The 20,007-nt window shown below is 38.3% G+C and overlaps 1 protein-coding gene across 1 annotated transcript in view; it reads right to left on the bottom strand.

Annotated features, from left to right (window-relative positions):
* Positions 1–20,007, bottom strand: part of nsmfa (NMDA receptor synaptonuclear signaling and neuronal migration factor a) — a 50,024-nt gene that overhangs the window by 27,466 nt on the left and 2,551 nt on the right. Inside the window, exons 2-4 of the mRNA XM_055225613.1 lie at positions 2,945–3,006; positions 1,744–2,595; positions 51–117 (exon numbers count right to left, since the gene is read on the bottom strand). Of these exons, the coding sequence (XP_055081588.1) occupies positions 51–117; positions 1,744–2,595; positions 2,945–3,006 (981 nt within the window). The remainder of the gene's footprint in view (positions 1–50; positions 118–1,743; positions 2,596–2,944; positions 3,007–20,007) is intronic.

Genomic DNA, 20,007 nt, shown 5'->3' with positions numbered 1-20,007 from the left:
CATCATGTCTATATGTAAATGATATGTTGGATTAAAGATTGCATACTTACGCCTGCATCGTTGTGGTGGCAGTCTGAAAGCTGAACATGTTTTCTTTGGGAAACCAGTTGGATTCATCTGCAGATATAGAAGGAGCAGTGTTGTAGACACAGAACCACATTGTCAAATGTTATATATTCATATTGTAGCAAAAATGAGGCACAAAACAAACCAGCACCAGACTTCACAGTCCACCACTCTACAAATGGAGAGAGGGAGACACAGGAAGAGAGAGTACAGTGCAGAAATGAAGACCAGTACGTCACATCCAACATCAAGCCCACAGCATGAGATGAAATAGATTTGATTGAATTGGACTAATATGTAATATGTACATCTGTCATCAAATTACATCACATCAAAATGTATACAATGTGAAGCATAAGGGTTAGGTCATTTTTATCATGTTTCTTTTTCATAAAATACTGCTTACATTCTGACTGTGTACCAGAAATAATGTCCTATTAATACCAGTGATTGAATACTGTGCTGAACTATCCTGTAATTGTTGAGCCAGTGCTAAAAAGCATTATTTGTACGAGGTTACATTAATGTACATTATTTTGCCTTTGTGCCTTGTCTTTCAGCAAACTGTTCAAAATGACTATTAAAAGTGTCTCTTACAACTCTGTGTCTCTTACAATTATGACATTAATGTATACAAAATAAGTACATTTGTTAAATTGAAATAATGATATAATACGGTTGTAATAACAGTAAATGCACTGAAAGCAATTCTGTTATAATGGGAGCAGTCAAATGCTATTTCATCTCTATTTGGAAACCCTTTGTCACTGGCGGATTTGCATGGCTGCCTAATCTGCATCAAACAGGTGCTGTGAGTGTTTGGGTTGGTCTGTCGCTGAACTGTAAGGTGGCAGACACCATTTAGACAAACAACATTTTTTTATGCCACCTACTTCACACTACATACAAATTATTAGTGTGGTCAGCATCCAACAAAGGCTTTGTCAGTAGCAATACAGATACCAAAGAAACCTTAAGAAATGTATCTCTAAAGTAGATCAAATTGAACATTTTTGGATGTGATCAAATCTAGTTGATTGAAAATGCCCCCAAACATAAAGGGTCTGTATTTGATTTTTTCCAATGTATTTCAACAACATTTGCCTTGCCCCAGTACAGATACATTGTAGAAGCAGCTCAAAATAAGCCCAGGGTAAGTCTGCTGTCTACTGTCTGCTTACAAAGCATTTTATTGTGCTTGTAAGCATGCTAGTTGTGGTTAACTTTACTGTCACAGCAAAACTCTGCACTGGTCTCAAGAGTTTTGTGAAAAGTGCCTATAAACTCATTGCAGTGACTAATGAGGATCAAACCATTTAAAATTAACTAGTATGCCTATCTGTAAAACAGTTATTTTTCAGTGTTCCTTCAATTAAAGGGGCTGTGCCAGATTTTCATGTAATAAAATCAAATCTGTTTTGCCCCAGTACAGCTATATTATCAAAATAATAGCCCATGAACATTGGTAACTCTGAGATTAAAAATGCTATATTCTGCCATTTCATGTTGTTTGTCCAACTGGTGCTACCTAACCTAACGTCCCTATTTGTTATATATTTCACACATCAGGGTTCAAGACTTGGGTTAACGATATCCCCTGCCATTCCCTACCTCCACCCCCTGGTTTGGACTCCCGCTCCTCTCCTCCTCCTCTTCCTGTGTCGTGTGCCCTCTCACCTCTCTCCAACCCAGTCATCCGGTCCACACTCCACATGCGCTCTAGCCGCCGGTGGTGCTTGCCTGTCTCTCTGGATGCGCTCTCCAGGTCCAAAGACCCCTGGCTCCTGGACGGGGCCCCACCGCCACACGTCTCACACACTAACGACCCGCTGCATCCTTCTGAGTCACCCTTGGCCCCCTCACCCCAGCTACGGATGTTGTGGGCGCTAACCGAGGTGTGCAGGGGTGGCTGGGACAGGTGATGGTGGTGGTGGGGGTGGTGGTGCGGGGCAGGCTGGTTGCCACTCCCACTGCTCAACGACGCGTTGGTCCCTGTGACAGAATGGTGGTGGTGAAGGCCGTGATGGTGGTTGCCATGGTGATGGTGGCTACTGCTGGTCCCACGGCTACTGGCCTGGGGGTACTGGAGCGGCGACGAAGAATTTGACGAAGGCAAACTGGACGGTTGTATCAAGTTGGAGTGACTACTGCTACCGCTTTTACCTCCACCCGCTGCTTTTTCTTTGAGCACATCCAGTTCTAAGCTCTCCTTGTTGCTCATTAACATACTGTGCTGGCTCGTGATGGTGTAGACCCGCGCTGGCTGTAGCGTGCACTCCACGGACTTCTGCTGGTCCTCTTCAGCCGAGAAACTGTGCTCCAAAGACAGACGAGATGGTGTTCTGGCAGAGATGGTAATAGAAGGAGGAGGTGGGGGCGGTTGGAGTATGGCCAGGGGTGACTTCAACAGCCCAGGCTCACGCACGGCCTCAGAGCCCTCTGCGCAGGATCGGACGTTGTTGTTGTTCTTGGGGCCAATCGTGTCGCTCTCTTGATCCAGACCCACCGAAGTTTCACACAGCAGATGAGCTAGAAAGAGAGAAATCACAAATGTTAAAGATAAAAACAACAAGAAAAGAATTGAGGATGGAGCGTACAGTTGTGCTCTGAAATACTCCACCATTAAAATTATATTTAGTCAACATGTCAAGTGCTGATTGATGTACATGTACTGAAACGCTCCCATACACTAGTCACGCGTATTATTCCGAGCACAAGTGTACCGCTCACATTATTCTCGTCAGCTATAATGATAATGCTTATGGTCTCAGCTCTGGCATTTGAGTAGAAGAGTATGAGTTGGTGTAGACTGGGGAGTGAATGACAACTACAATGGTAGAAGGGACCATGGGCGAATGGAGGTGGCAGAGACGCTGACCTGATCCGTTTGGGTTTTCAGGGTGTGTGTGGGACAGGTACTCTCCAAATGCTCGCGCTGCTCTGTGGGAACACATACACACCACACATGTAAAGACATTTAGTATGAGCAGGCGAAGAGGGACGGCAAAAGGTACATGGAAGGACAGGGAGGAGAAAGAACTGTTGAGTTTTACATATGGTTTACTTATCAACTGTTCGCTGGATTGGAAAGATGTATTGATGTACCTTTTAAGTAAAAATTCTAAGACATATTTATTAGCATTTATTATGTAAGGTAACAGCAGTGGTAGCAGTCGTTGCAGTGGTTAATTGATTTCAATACCTTGCCAATACAAAGTTACCCAAAGAAAGGATGCAAAAACTTTGCTCCACAAGCTGGATGTCCTTTATCATTCAGCCATTCGTTTTGTTACTGGTGCATCATTTAACACTCACCACTGTAGGCTTTACTCTCTGCTCAAGTGGCCATCTCTTCACAAATTCACTGGTTCATTTCCATTTACAAAGCTTTAGTGGGTATGACCCCCTCATATCTCAGTTCACTGCTAAATATCCACAGCTCCAGTCGTGCACTCCGCTCCAACAGATACATACAGCTGTCAGTACCGAAAGCTCACACAGCCTTAGGCCAAAGCTCATTTCAGTTCTCTGCAGCAAGTGACTGGAACTATCTACAGCAGGATTTTAGGATTTCTGTTTTTAAAAGCTCAATTTGTTTAATTTTAAAAGATCATTGCACATGTTTTTAACCACTATTTTACCTTCCCCTTTTAATGTTTTATTCTTAGATTTGTGAATTGTGTTTGTGTTTTATGTGTTTTATTGTTGCTGCCTATCCAGGTCGTCATTGTAAATGAGAAGTTGTTCTCAATTGACCCACCTGGTTAAATAAATAAATAAATAAAATTGTTGGCCAAACATTGAACATTTTACACATATCAACCTACTTTATATGATGTTTTAGAGTTTTTCTCTACTTCTTCATTACATGAATGGGATTCCTGCTTAGCCTTAAGTGCCAATTACAATGGAAGTGCAGGTTAGTAGCAGTGAGTAAAAGTTAATACAATACAGGTGAATTTGCAGACATGTTCAGGACAAAATCTAAATATGTTGTCGAAATTTGGAAAAAAACAAATAGCAAGGCTGGCCCTATATGCAATAGTGTTTGTCATATGCCTCCATCAGACAAGGATCACTTGAATCCAAATGGGTTGACTAAACACTTCAAATGGAAACACATAGAGTATGTAGCCTCTTTCAAAAAGCTCTAAAACAACTTCAATTAGGCAATAAAAAAAATTAAAAATGCTTTTGCTCAGCTTGAAAACCCAAGCAGCACTCATAGTTTGCTATGAAGAAGTCTCTATAATGGCTCCATGCCTTTTGTAGATTTAGGTAAAAACCCTCTTAGAGACAGTGCGTACCTCTTACACCTCTGGAGATGGGTGGAGAATACTTTAAAATGTAGCTTTGTTATCTTCACTCTTCAGGCAGGCTCACAAGAACAAGGCAAAAAAACACTCCTCCTGCTTTATATGACCTTGATTATAACGCCAAATCATTTTTCTATTTGTTTATTGTAAGAGAGTGGATGTACAGCACATAAAAATATTCATAACAACCTTACAGTTCAGGTTAAAAATAGCTATACACACTCTTCCAACACTAATATTGTTTAATGCCACGGAAGGGGTTTCTCCTCATAGAACATAGCCCTTGGTGTAGGGGCTGCAGCTAATGGCACTGACCCCCTCAGTGTGCAGTGTGACAAAGATAGAAAAATGAAATTGGAAAACGGGGTTACGAAAGATGAATAACGGTGATCAGGGTAAAGCTGGAAGAAATGCACTGCAGCAATGACTATTATGGATGTCATTAGTGTTAGTAGTCCAGAGAAGACTGGGGTAAAGGTGACTCAGCCTAATAGCATCTGCTTCTGTTTGTTCCAGACAGCCTCCAAAAATACATTTAGACAATTAGGTTGATAGAGCCAGCAAAGAATACTGAGCTAATGCGTAATGGCACTCCAACAAAATGGGTTTATGGAGACAGGAGTTATTTAAATATGCTTTAGGTCATGGTTCAAAGAGAAGAACACTGGCTGCCTGCGGCTTAGCAATGATATTATGCCGCCGAAGTATTTTGAGAGCAGCTCTTGAAGCAGCAGGTGATCACAAAAAGAAAGTGAAAATATTCAAATAGTATTTTATTATAAAAAATAAAAATATCCAAATAAAATTAATTCTGTTCACTTGCATAAATCAGTACTTTTAGATTGAAGAAAACTAAACCATAGGGTTGTGTAATTAATCAAATTGTAATTTTCAAGATTATCTTCAGTTTAGTGTCCTTGTTCTGCCACAAAACCTGGAGCATAGCCACTTTTTTAATCTGTAATTTTATTTTATTTTTAAAGCAATATTGCTCTTAAAATTACAAAATTATACAGTAATCTATTATTAGATAATGCAAGTAATGGAGACTTATATGTCCACATCCTCCACCCAGTCATTACTGTGGAAAGCACTGAAAGAACAGGAGGCACCAACTAGGAATTAATAGGAATCAATGGATTTATCAATTGGCTTTTGGCAATAAAAGCAGCTTATATATACCCTATATATATATATATATATATATATTTATATATATATATATATATATATATATATATATATATATATATATATATATATATATATATATATATATATATATATATATATATATATATATATATATATATATATATATATATATATATATGGTTATATTTGTATTCTTACATGCTCATGATCATAGGCATACTACAACGTGCACTTGACTGTTTGACACTGGCAACACATACCTATAAGATACCCTGATAAGAGGCCAAAGCTTTTCTGTAACCTGAATAAAAACACTGAATTATCCATGAGGTTTAAGTTAGCCAGCAGGCTTTAAAATACTCCACTGTTTACATCACTGGCACCATTTGTATTATAGCAGTGATGGCATGGCCTTACATTGGCATGAAGCAGAGAGGAGTCTCTTGTACAGGGCAAGCCAGTGGGAGGATGCTGAATTATTGAAGCACTTCCTCCACCACAGCAGACAGACAGACACATCTTTACTCAGACAAACACCTGAACTATGTAGACAAAGATTTAACCTTCAAATGCACCTTTCTTGTATGTCTAGTCAAAAAGACTAGTCGATTTTTAGCAGCCTCTTTGATTTGATGCTTTTTTACAAAGCATAAATTACCATCCCACTTCTGTCCTTTTCAGTCTGACATTTTTAAAGTAGCATCCTGCATCAACAAAGGAGCCTTTTATGGTTTAGGCTGATCCCAGACAGATGACTTTCACCTTTTGTTGCAAATCTGTTTATATCAATACAGAAACACAGGATTAAACTGCATAAAATCACACCATCTTTGGGCAACTTTTAAATAGTGAAACAAAATGTCATAAGCTGTGTTTTAAAAAATTTAGGGATATTGATATTGTTTACTTCCACGCTTCCTAAATGCTAGACCAGGACAGATCAAAAAAAGATTTCAATAAGCATCATATCATGCTGATTGGCAATGATATTTGAAACTGATCTCCTTTCTATAGATTGAGACTTGAACAGTGACGTGCATTCAGGTGAGACAGATGTAGCAGAGCCTCACCTGTTAATCTTGGAAAAAAATAAAAAATAAATAACTTAATTATAAAATACAATAAATGTCTTCTAGTATGTATGTCATCTAGTATGTATTATAAATGCCTTTTCTGTTTGAATCCAATATAGAACAATTTTTTCAATTAAGAATATCAGAATTTTCGCATGTCCCGTATACCCGTTCAAACACAGGGAGGAGGGGCGCCGTGAGGCAACACTCTGGTGTGCCTCTCGGTGCACAGTATAACTTCTCACAAACTGTGCTGTATGCAATGCAAATAATGTGTCACTGTCCCTCTGTATACAACAAATAAAACACTCTATCCAGTCAAGTATCGTCAAGTATGACATGTATTTCTGAAATGTGTTTTGGCTCGCAGATTAATTATAAAACACCAGTAAAAGTTCTCACTGGTGAGGAAAACAATACTCTTACTTTGATTTTAGCTTGGAAGATTACCTTTCCAAGCTAAAATCAAAGTAAGAGGTTATAACTAAAGGAAGGCTTCAGACTACTGGAAAGAATGTCACTCCCTTTGTCTTTTCAAAGGGAGTGGTACACTCAAAAAAACTATTTTCAACAAGTGACAATGTGTGCTATGTAGTACTAAAGACTGGAGCGGATTGTGAAGTGAAGGATGTGTTTTGGGGTTTTTGATGACATGAGACAGACAAGCCCCTGCAGTAGCACTGTATTTTATGGGTATGATGCAGAAACACACCTGTATTAAAAAGCTTGTAGCTCAGATGTACGATGGAGCCTCTGTTATCCCTGGCAATGATCTCCATTTAAAACTGAAGGACAACATGGAGGACTTCTACAGAAAAAAATCATAGACATTTTTTTTGTTGCAAGGATTTCATGTACAAGTAAAGGTAAGACCATAAACTTTTATTTTATCATGAAATAGGCTCAATTGAAATTAATTTTGACCTTAACTAAAATGTGTCATATGGTTGTGTATAGTATGACGATATGAAATCTATAGTATAACTAATTTTCCGTTGTCAGTCATATTATGTTTAAGGTGCTGTTTTGGGTTCATCCGAATTTATAAATCTGACTCTGAAACAGTCAGTGCCTCACTAGCCATGAACTTCACCGCACCTAACTGTAATTGAATGCATAGACACAAGGTGGCTTCTAGTCCAGCTGTCAGAAGCTGGAGAGAGAATGTAGCCTGCTTGAATGTCTTGTTGTAAAAAAGTTGTTAAAGTCTTATCAAAGAATAGCTTTAAGTCAAAATCTAAATGTGGTGTTTTAGTACAGGATTTACATAACCACTCCAAGCTTCCTAAATGGCTAATGAGAAGTTTAAGTATGGCAACTACCCAACATGGTAACAGTGTATCAGGGCAGGACTCTATTTAAATGTCAGTTTATTTTCTTTTATGTATGTGTGTATGCATGTTGTTCAAACAAATAAACTAAACTAAGAGCATAAAATAAGTGTCATGTGATTGGTATTTCTGACGTGTTAAGCCTGGGGCCCACACGCACAAATGAACACAGCTACCTCAGGCCCACAGGAGGCTCTGGGGCAGAGATGACCTGTAGCTTTTAGTACACCACAGGTAATTTTAAATATACAATACATGCATTCCACTTTGTAAAGAGAAGAGCATTTTAGTCATGAGCAATGTAGCCTCTGGCACCAGTCAGCATTTCCTCATTTCAGCAATATACCAAAACAAAAATAATAAAACATGTAACTGATTAAGTTTGAATACTTTTTGTTGTATAGATCATAGAGTTATCACAATACTAATATTTCAAACTCAACTTTGATACTGAGGAATAGACACAATACTCAATACAGCTATCACGATCACAATAATTCTTTTGACAATAGAATGTGATTTTCAACATTAAATCGTAGTACTTTCTTTTATATTACCATGTGGCCTTATATCTGTGTAATCCCTAAGTCATCCAGGTAGGCTCCATCAAGGTCCATGGGTGTATACTAGTCTGTGTGGTCTTATACTTGTTCAGATATAGCTCAAGATCCTTCAAACGCTATTCAAGAAAGATTAATTTCTGTCCTGTGAATGTGACTTTTTAGTACTGATGTCTATTCAGATGAGTATCTAGTTTCGATACTAGTTTTAGTACCTGATTTTCAATACTTTTCACAACCCTAAGAGATCATATTCATCCAGTTGAAAAAGTAGAAAAAAATATGTGGTTATAATGCTGTACATAATATATTGCATTTTAGATTCAGTTTTATTGAATGCTTCATCCTTCTTCCTTTTTATTACTGCCCAAAAACAAATCAATACTTCTCCTAAGTTCTAAGCACATTTTGGACTGAGACGCAATCTGCTTCTTACGCCACTTCTAAAAATAGCTCTGTATACGCAACTCTTGTCGCGGCACATTGGGGAACTGCATTTCTGACTATGGCAACCTCTTTTGCTTTAACTGCCTTTGTACTACCAGTTAAGAACAAAGGAATATCAAAACTCACAACCGACAAGACAAACGCATTGAAGTGTGCGGTGCCTACTCTAACAGGTGAATATGCGCTGAATAAGGACTACACTGTAATCCGCAGGTGTCCCTCAGAAGCTCCAGACAATTTCATTTGGCCCCTTTCTCCTCTATAATTCAACAGGCAAGGCCACTCTGATTAGAATCCGCAAACAACGGAGCAGAGACCCACAGTATTCATTAAACATGAGCTGGAAGAAGCAGAATGACTCTCCACGCATCTATTAAACAAACTTATTCTGTTTAGAGTGGCTCAAATAACCCCATGCACTGTCCCTGTAAGAGGATCATGTGTGCGACCACTTGGTGACAGATGAAAACAAAAGTGGTAGAGGGAATTGGAGAAGAGGTTGACAAGGAGATATGAAATCCATCCATGCTACACTCAGAAATGTGACAGGGGAGAGGGAGAAAGTTACAAGCAATGCAAGGAGCGAGGGAGGACGAATAGAAAGAAGGCACTGTATTATAAAATAAAATGTAGTTTAAATTTGAAAATGTCAGAAGGAGAGTGCACAGTCAGGACAATGTAGAAAGATAACATCAAGAGGCTATTGTTTCCCACACAGAGGAGAGACAGCATTTAAAAAATAGCTTCAAGAAAAAGTTATTTCTGTGATTTTAATGTGTCAAACCAAATGAAAGTGACCTTTTGATAATATGTATGTGGAATGGCCATGTGAATCGACACTGCTTGGTATTACTGAGTTATAAAATAGCAAATAATCCAAGTGTCATATCCCATTTCAGAGGTGGCAACAGTATGTAGCTGAGCATAGTTAATCTACTGTGCTCTACTGTGTTTTTAAACTCCATACACCTTCACTAGAAACTTTCAGATTATTTCAGATCGGGATTACCAATCTCTGCTGAACACAAAGTAAAAGGTAGCTGTTAACATGAAAACTACCGCTTCATGACATCACAAGGGTTATTTAGACAAACTAATAATAAAGGATTACTCAAACATATGTGAATGAAACAAAACACAACTCCAAGTATGTTTTTGAGGAGGTAACAGCATGTCTTAAAACTCAGAAAAGTTCATTTTGTGTAATATAGGACCTTTAAATATTCTCTGTCCATTCAAAAAGCCAAGCATAATCCATTTACAAAATGGCAAATCATTAATACCCTTTTCAATTCTAATTTTGCTTCTAATGGATATTTCTTCCCTCATCATCCATGCTCTGTTAATTGCGAATAATGTGACAGCATAAACTGAACATTTTTCTCCGTTGAGTATCATCACGGTAGTGCCCAACATCAGTGAAATATCATTACTTCTGTTGTTTTACGTAACAGTTAGAAGTGCTGTCATCAAAACTAATGAATGTAATTATTTCCAGAGGCTGCCTCAAAACTGCAGTGTCAGCACACCTTTGAACGCAACCACCATTTTCAAGTAACAACAATGTCATAGCACCCTACAAGCTAACTTTATGAACTGCTGAGCTAGCCTGACCTTCTGAATGCACAACCAGTCAATAAGTATGCACTGGGCTATTTACTGGGGAGGGTGGAGTAGTGGACTGAAGAGTACTTAGCATTTCACCAACCAAACCAGGCACAATTACACACAAAGACACAATTACACATGCTGTACTAAAGGCAATAAAGCCACAGGCACATAGGATGTGAAAAAAACATAGTATTTATAGTTTGAAAAATGTAATCAAGCTTTAGTCCATGTGTACTTCCTTCTATTCTAAAATGGTAATGACGCTAAGAACCAACAATGTAAAAGATTGCTATAGCATAAAATATGATTTACTGTGTTGAAAAAAAAACAAAAAACAAAACAGTAAGTAAATGGAACAGTATTTTCAGCAGCTGCTCTGACTTTTTAAGTTCTATTGTACTTTTCCTTTGTACTCAGACAGGCATGCCCAAACTGTGGTCCAGGGGCCAAATGCGGCCCTCAGATAATTTTTCTTGTCCCTCAAGCTTCCAGGTGAATTGGCCCATATTACCTTAAACAGTACTTTTTACTCTACATTTCTGAAAATCTACTTGCTGCCCATATCAAATATTTAATGTGTCCCATTGAGGATGTAAGAATGAGTAAAGGTCTAGTGGTTCAGTCTAACTTGTAATAAACACACAGATTTGAAGTATTCACTGTACTGGTGACCAGTCTATGGCCCTCAATCGGCCCTCAGCTTTGTCTGTGTTTTTATATATGGCCGTTAATGAGAAAAGTTTGGACACCCCTGTACTAAGATGAACATTTTGTTACTTGTATTACGTTTTTGTTACTGTACTACAATCAGATTTGAGCTGTTGAAGGTTGAATCAATAACACTAATATCCATTACTATACTTCCCTTCCCACACACCTTTTCCAGTTTTTCCAGGAGGATCCCGAGGCGTTTCCAGGCCAACCGAGAGACATAGTCCTTCCAGTGTGTCCTGGGTCTTCCCCAGGGCCTCCTCCTGGTGTGACATGCCTGGAACACCTCCCTAGGGAGACGCCCAGGAGGCATGCGGAATAGATGCACGAGCCACCTCAGCTGGCTCCTCTCGACATGGAGGAGCAGCAGCTCTACTCCAAGCTCATTTGGTGTGACTGAGCTCCTCACCCTATCTGTAAGGGAGTGCCCAGCCACGCTGTGGAGGAAACTCATTTTGACCGCTTGTATAAAAATTTCTTACTTGATTTCAGTACTAAGGAATTTACTCCGTACTCGATACCAACAATTAAGATAAAAAAAATGCTCCTTTTTTAGTAATAGAATCTAATTTACATATACAAAATAATAGTATTTTGTTATCTTAGTATGTGATCTTATATTTGTTCTGATAAAGTTCAAAATCATACTAAAGCTGTTCAGAAAGGCTCAAATGTTGTCCTGCTGATGGGATTTTTTGCATTATTGATACTTGGTCTAATGAGTATCTAGTTTCTATATTAGTTTTAGTATTGATTAGTATCTGATTTAGTACTTTTGACAACCCTATGTGGGACACAGAAATAACCACAGAGCTCTATAGCTTATGTAAAGAGCAGTACATATTTAGAGTTTATGAGCTGCTCTAATCACTCCGTGCTGGTGTTGGTTTGTACACCCACGTCACCGAGCTGTACCATCACAGCAGAGCAGATTTACAGGTGTGAAGCAGCCACCCACATGTTTGACTTCTTCTGTCTGTGGATGAGTAATTGTTGGTGAGATCTGTCAGCCTTAACTGTTACATGACACACTGATGAATGCTTGGTTGCATTCTGTGCCCATGTTGTTGGTTGATGGAATGTCAACATATGGAAATGGTGAAACCCATTTGTAAACAGTAATGCAGGTTATTTTATTATTATTGTTAGTAGTAGTAGTAGTTGTAGCAGTAGTAGTAGTAGTAGAAGTAGTAGTAGCAGTAGTAGTAGTAGTACCCCCACTATGCAATCACCACACTTTCACCTATAAATTCGTATCACCACTTCTCCCTTATCTCCAAATCACTCAGCTGAGACTTCCTCTGAGATTAAAGAATTGACATACAGTTATTTACTATTGGCTTCATGATGTTTCTGCTGTATTGACACATATCTAATCACACCTTACCCTCCCTGTGTGGGCCCTTATACTTATACATCTCCACAAACATATACCAGACCGTCACTGTTCACTGACAGTATTCCCAAAGGTCTCAGCATCCTCGGACTGATGTCTCCCTTGGCGCTGCTCCACTGTAACCAAGAGGCTGCCAAACAACAAATTCTTCAGCCTTAATGCCTCCTAATCGAACGCTTGTCTTCTGGCTCTAATTGAATTGGGAACACACATGGAGGTGCACAGCTGGAGTGATGAGGACCTGCGGAGAAGCATGTTGCCGGAGCCCAGGGCAAGGGACTGGAAATGTTAATTGCAGTGTTGGAGAGCAGTGCATTATGGGACACAGGGGAGTGGGGTACCTGGTGGTGAGCCTGATTAAAATGTCAGCTCCACTGTGGCGAGAAGAGTAAGGATTTATTTACAGTAGTAGGCTGCGGCCTCGTCATTGTAACTGATACAAATGTTTTACAAAAGAAATGGGGACTTTTTTAGAGTAACACAAATATGAGTGAAAATGGACAAAATCTGTCTTGGCCCAGGAATATTTTTATGAGGTGGATAAATGGTCACAACTGGTCAGTGAGGGAACATAGATTAGTTGTAGACAATAGACCTATATGGACAATACAATCGATTGGTGTTAATATTGATGTGCACCAGTCATTACTTTTTCCAAAGCTACCTGTGTGACCATGTGTAATTCCCAGTTTGTCAGATGTTTCATGTTGAATAGACTAGTGAGTTACAAAGGAAATAAAAGAGCAGTTAAGCTGTGGCTGTATGTTTACACAACCATCATAAAATGTAGCCTACAACAAATTATGTGGCATATGCTGTATAAAACATTTTGAAATTATTTTACAACAAATTTAAGTGAATTTGGGGATAATACCATATTTTAAATTCACTAGCGAGGATCAAGCCACAACAATTTAAGCAATGAAAATATTTATGTAGAGGTGGCTGAATAGAGATTGAGGATGGGGGTTCTAAGCTGGTCAGCCCAGCCAATAGAGGACATTTTCTGTAGCTGTCTTCAGGCTGAAAGACAAACAAGAGACATGGGGTGGGACATTGGGGTCAAGATAGCTGATACAAACTGTATTGAAGGGATAGGCCAGTACAAATAGGGCTCCAAAGTAATTAGAGGTTGAGGTGAGTTGTGTTTCGCTGGAAAAGAGGAGAAGGACGTTAAGGCTTGGCCCTGCTCCTGAATCTCAGTCATCATATTAACCCAATATATTGACAGACATTAGCAAATATTGGTAATTGAACACAGCATTTTAAACAGCAGATATTCTATATTTATATTGGTCTTGGCTGAAAAAAAATCCATAAGGGAACATTATGCCTCACTATGCCACCACTCTTGCACTTGCAAGTCAAGGTTAATGCCTATGTCTAGCCTCCAAGGGTCCCTTTATTTTTCATTAAGTCTTTCCTTAAAGGGTTTTATGTTTATCACAAACTTTAGCCACCTTAAAGAAAAGGTTTTTACAGATGAGGATTTGAGATTGAGGATCAGCCAAATTTTGTTAATTATGAAGTTCATCTTTGAAATTCTAAATAAATAACATGCAACAAACACAAATAAATGAATAAAAAACAACAATGAAATACAGTAAAGAATACAAGTGATTATATCCAGGCATCATGCATTTCCAAGTTATGCTGGACAAGGAGAAAGCATGGCCTTCACCATCGGACCACAGCCAATCAACAGCAAACCCCATAATTATATCTAATTGCTCTTACATCATATTCTCTGAGTGCTGATCCACAGGGCCCTCACAGAAACACCTGTGGACCACTCCGAATAAATCTACCACATTTTATTTGCATGGGCTTTCATCTTTCACACTATCTCCCACTCCCCCTCAGCCTGTCCAGTGCCCTTGAGCCAGAGCACTTTCTCTTCCAACATCAAAGTCAGACTTGCAGAATTTCACTGTGCAAATTGGAGGTAATCTATTCTCTCCTTTTGCATGTGCACCCAGAGGGGACAGTGTGACCTGTTTTATAACCATCCGTAAACATCCTTAGAATATTACTCAGGCTGCAACTGTCACAGTTTCTAGTCATTGCATGATCTTTGAGAAAATGTATTCTTCTGTAGTGTCCTCCAAGCAGCCTTATTAAGCAGCTAGAAATGAGGCAATGGGCTATTTGTCCTCGCTGCATATTTATAAAAGCACAGATGGACGTAATTATGCATTTAAAGGTGCACTATGTCAGTTTTCTGGTGAAAGGTCTGCCACCTGCTTGACTCCATTGAGTTTTTTTGTTTAGTTTTTTTTGTTTGGAATGTTCCACATTATAACAAATGTCTATTAGTCTATCCGATCTATCTTGGATTCATGAAGTTACGGGCATTTTAAGACATTATACATTTCGATAAACATGCATTTTTCATTTTTTATTTATCTTTATTTATAGAGGGAGCACCAAATGAGAGCACCAGAATCTCTTTTTTATGAGCGCCCTGTTAAAACAGAAAACAATACAAACAAAAACAAACAAAACAGATAATTACAAAGGTCCATTTAAGTTCAACAAACAAGTGAGATATTCATGCATTTTATACACTGTTGTTCTGTTCTGACAGATAGCGATGGCCAGCCTACTTTTTCATAGAGTATACAGTGATGGGTTGTAAGTCCAACGCCTGTTATGAAACAAAGGGGCTGAGTGAAAGAACTTATGTAAAGGTTTCAAGGTAGAGGCTGAAGTCTGTGGGTATATTATACACAAGTGGACAAAATTGTTGGTATCCTTCGGTTAATGAAAGAAAAAGTCACAATGGTCACAGAAATAACTTGAATCTGACAAAACTAATAATAAATAAAAATTCTATGAAATTTAACCAATGAAAGTCAGACATTGCTTTTCAACCATATTTCAACAGAATTACTTAAAAAAATAACACATGAAACAGGCCTGGACAAGAATGATGGTACCCCTAGAAAAGATTGAAAATAATGTGACCAAAGGGACATGTTAATCCAAGGTGTGTCCATTAAGTAGCATCACAGGTGTCTACAATCTTGTAATCAGTCAGTGGGCCGATATATAGGGCTACAGGTCCTCACTGTACTGTTTGGTGACATGGTATGTACCACATCTCCAGCTCTTCGTTGAGCCCCTGGTATTTCTCTAGTTTCTTATGTACCTTTTTCCTGATGTTCACATCACTTGGTATTGCAATGTCCACCACAAAGGCTTTGCCCTGTTATTTACCCACCACCACAATGTTAGGTCCAATGTTTGTGCTGTAGATCCTGGTGGAGGGAATCAATGAGTACAACTTGATGTCATCCACGTAGAGAAGGTGACTGATGGTGGCCCCATTTCTGAGTTGGTATCCATAGCAAGTGTTTTTGATGATTTGGCTGAGGGGGTTCAGACCTATGCAGAACCTGTGCATCTCCTTGGTATGTCACATTCTATGGTCACTTGTGCAAGTGGCTTACCATTGGCCTCAAGGGTGGTTTTCCACAAGGCTCTTAGAGTCCTGTTGATGTTGTACAGCTCCAGGCATTCAGTGATCCATGTTCATTTAATCGTAGGCTTTCTTGTAATCAATCCAGGCAGTGCACAAATTAATCTGACGGGTTCTGCAGTCTCCTGGCTCGATGTACCAGGAGCTGGTGTTTGGCTCCCTTGGCCTACCTTCCCTGGTATCTTTGCCGATGCCCTTCTGTGCTGTGCTCCTGTATTGATCGATGTGCCCACTTATCTTAGCTGCAATGATGCCATGACATGGAAGCTCATGACATGAGCTTCCATGCTGTGGAGAGCCAGGTTATTGGCTGATAGTTGGATGGGACTATACCCTTTGAGGGATCCTTCTGGATCAGGGTGAGTCCCATCCCATCACCCTGTATATATGTGTATGTGTGTGTGTGTGTGTGTGTATATATATATATATATATATATATATATATATATATATATATATATATATATATATATATATATATATATATAATTTTTTTTTTTTTTTTTTTTATTATTATTTTTTTTTTATAAATTAAAAATATGTAGTAGAAGTTGAATTAAATATGGGGCAGTGATGGAGTTTTGGATCAAGCTCATTAGAAGGATCACCATTATTAACCAAAACACCTATTAAAAGCATCACATATTTCCTCTTTAGAATTTACAAATGCTGAATCCAAAAAAATATTGGTTGGTAATGTATAAATACTAGGTTCTGAGAGGGATCTTACTTTGCTAGATTTCCGTGAGTAAGATGTTTTTGCCTTTCTAACTGCTGACAAAGATTTCTTTTTCTTTTTTTTTTGGAAAAAAATGCCCAACCCAAATGTGACCTAGTTATGTGTTCAGTTTTCAGGGCAGCATTTCTATCTCTAATTAAACCTGCAATTTCTGTGTTGAACCAAGGATTGTTACTCTTTTTCATTTTATTTATTTATTTTTTAGGTGCATGTCAATCTGCAAATTCATTAAATGTATTAAAATAAAAAATTAAGACCATATCAGGGTCAGGGAATGCTGATGTTAACCCGACATCACTGTAATACAGGTCAGAGATGAAGGCTTCTTCATTGAAATGTTTATATTCTTACTGTGAGTGTGGTCACCTCTCAACAGATCTGACTTGTAATGTAGCTTGGTTACATCACCTGCTTGTCTCCATGGAGATAGATAAGTTTAAGCAAGGTGCCGAACCATCCACCAGAAGAGTTAGATAGTGTTTCTTTAAAGTTAAGGCTATCATCTCAAAAATAACCAAACTTGCTCATAAAATAGAAGCAATATGGCATTGTTTTCTATCCCTTCAATTCTTTTTGGTCCATCGTGCATCGTGTTTCTGTGAGTGGGTACTTGAGTTTTACATTTTCCAAATGTGAATCCACTTTATTTATATAGCACATTTTATAACCAAGCAGTTTCTAAAGTGGTGCAAAGAGTCAGTGTAACAATGAAAGGAATAAATGCTTTATTTAATCTTACAATCTAAAACAATCAAAACAAACCCAAATAAAAGCAAATATAGCAATGAATAAATTAAATCAAAAAGTCAGTGGACTCACATGGTGTTAAAAGCCAGACCATAAAAGAATCACACCTTCCATCTGCTTCAATTCTCTGCCAACATAATGTAATTTTACAAAGGACAAATGTCTACATGCATATAAAAAATGATTACAATACAACTTGTGGTCCAAAAAGATCCACAAATTAGGGTTGAATGATTTGAGAAAAATATCTCATTGCGATTTTTCTGACAAACATTGCTATTGCGATTAGATTTGTGATTTATGTTTTAATAAACTGATTCTGTTCAAAGTCCAAGTTCTAAATGCATCCAGTTAAATTACAAAAAATACCAAAAAGACTGAAACACTTCACAACATTCCCAACATCTGTTAACACACATTTCAACACAACACTGAACTACTGAAAGAGCTTTGAAATGGCAAGAAATAACATCATTGACCTCCTTGACCCTCTCATTTCCAGCTTCATTACCCATAACTCACTGTCTTTAGTACACAGTACAAATGCATTCAAAACCCAAAACATTTCAGTAGTGACAGCGAGACATTCTGAGGCTATTTTTGAGTCTTTTCATGTGGCGTATAATGGGAAGTTGAATTCTCACAGTACAAGCCCTGACCTTCACAGAGAGAGGTCCGACTGCTCATAATGTTTCTTCATTCAAACTACTGAAATGTAATAGAACGGTTTCAAGTGAGGTTATTCAATTGGTTAGTATCACTGTGTTATGTACAGTCTGTGTACAGCAATTGAAGGCTGAATACTTAAAAGAAATACAGGCAAATGTAAAGGTCCAGCAGGTAGATAAGTATTTATTTTATTTGTAAGAGTTTATAATGAAACATATTTGAGCAAAAATGGTCTTACCCCAGTACAGATATATTGCATAAAAAAAAAAGAAAAAAACTCTTGAGGTAAAAATATACCCCTGTGTGCTGTCTTCCTCTAATTATTAAGTGTTTTATAGAGACTCAGGAAGTGCACATTTAGCAAGCTAGTGGTTGTTAGCATTACTGTGACGGCTAAACTCTGCTCTAGCTTCTGAAATTTGTGAAAAAAATTATAAATCATGGTGCATGATTAGGGTGCTCGTAATGTATAAGGTAAATGAAGAATTCATTTGGATCACTGCAAAAATGAACTAGTGCTGTTTTTCATGTTTTTAAATTAGTAAATAAAATCATGCAAAGAAAACTTAGTATTAAGTACTATTACAGTAATAAGTATAAGTAATATTACAGTATTTATAGTATGTGTGGGTTGCAGACAGTAGAAAAGTCTCTAATAGAGAATCCTGTTCATTTCCGCTGCAACTATCTGTGCAGTTACAAATTTTACTGTGTAGAAAATCATATCTTATGTTTTACTGTGTATTTCTCCTCTGGCGTCAATTCAGGGATCACAATCAAAATCTCCTGCTATTTCTGCTCGTCCAAATGCCAAGTCAATAACTGTTCACTACAGTGTCTACCTGGTTAAACCCTCCAGTGTCATTACTGCATCCCCTTTGCCATGAAGTGAAGAACCAGGCCGCTCTTTATCATGTCACCCTTACTGCACTACACCGTCCGGGGGGAAATATATGGGGTAGCCACACAAAGCCCTCAGTCTTTCAGTATGCTCTATGGAGGGTGGACACACAAAGAGCATAGGTTGCTGTACGTTTACAGGCAGAAAATTGAGAAGGGATTTTATGGACGGTAGCATGAAATTATTTCCATCTAAGGTGAATCCAACAGAAAAGTTCTTCAAGAACACCATGCAGGCTTTCCCAAAACTCTGGATAAATGTTTGTTACTTTTAAAGAAGAAACTTTTTTTTTTAACATAGATAGATCATCATATTACATTTTGTTCATTGTAAGCTGCAATATTTCCTAGTCATTGTGGCATTTCACTATAGCAACCAGTGGAATTTCATTTACATTTTTACACATTTTTACTGCTGAAAAATGGCTAATCCTACGAGTATGACCCAGAGTCTGAATTATTTTAAACAATTTCAAGTACAAAGCTATAGGCTAGGATAGGTTGTAGTAGTTGAAAACAGATTTTTTTCTGAGCCCTCAAGCCTCCAATGCTGGACAATAAAGAATTATTTAAACATCCACGACTCTGAGTTGTATGCTACTATGACAGTAGCATGAAATATGACCACAAAGACAGACAGAGCTGAAGCTACAGAGCAGCATAATGAATTCTGAGCTCAGTGACTGGTGGTCAGTGAAGAGACTGTATATTATGTGGGTTGTATTATGTGTTTGTGTGCTGCCAGAGTGGAACACCTTCCAACGCTGGGCTGTGCATTCATGGGGTCACAAGCAGGTGAGTGAGG

This window comes from Periophthalmus magnuspinnatus, chromosome 12 (genome assembly GCF_009829125.3).
Source record: "Periophthalmus magnuspinnatus isolate fPerMag1 chromosome 12, fPerMag1.2.pri, whole genome shotgun sequence".
NCBI classification, from domain to species: domain Eukaryota; kingdom Metazoa; phylum Chordata; class Actinopteri; order Gobiiformes; family Gobiidae; genus Periophthalmus; species Periophthalmus magnuspinnatus.
This window is presented reverse-complemented; position numbering and strand designations above follow the sequence as displayed.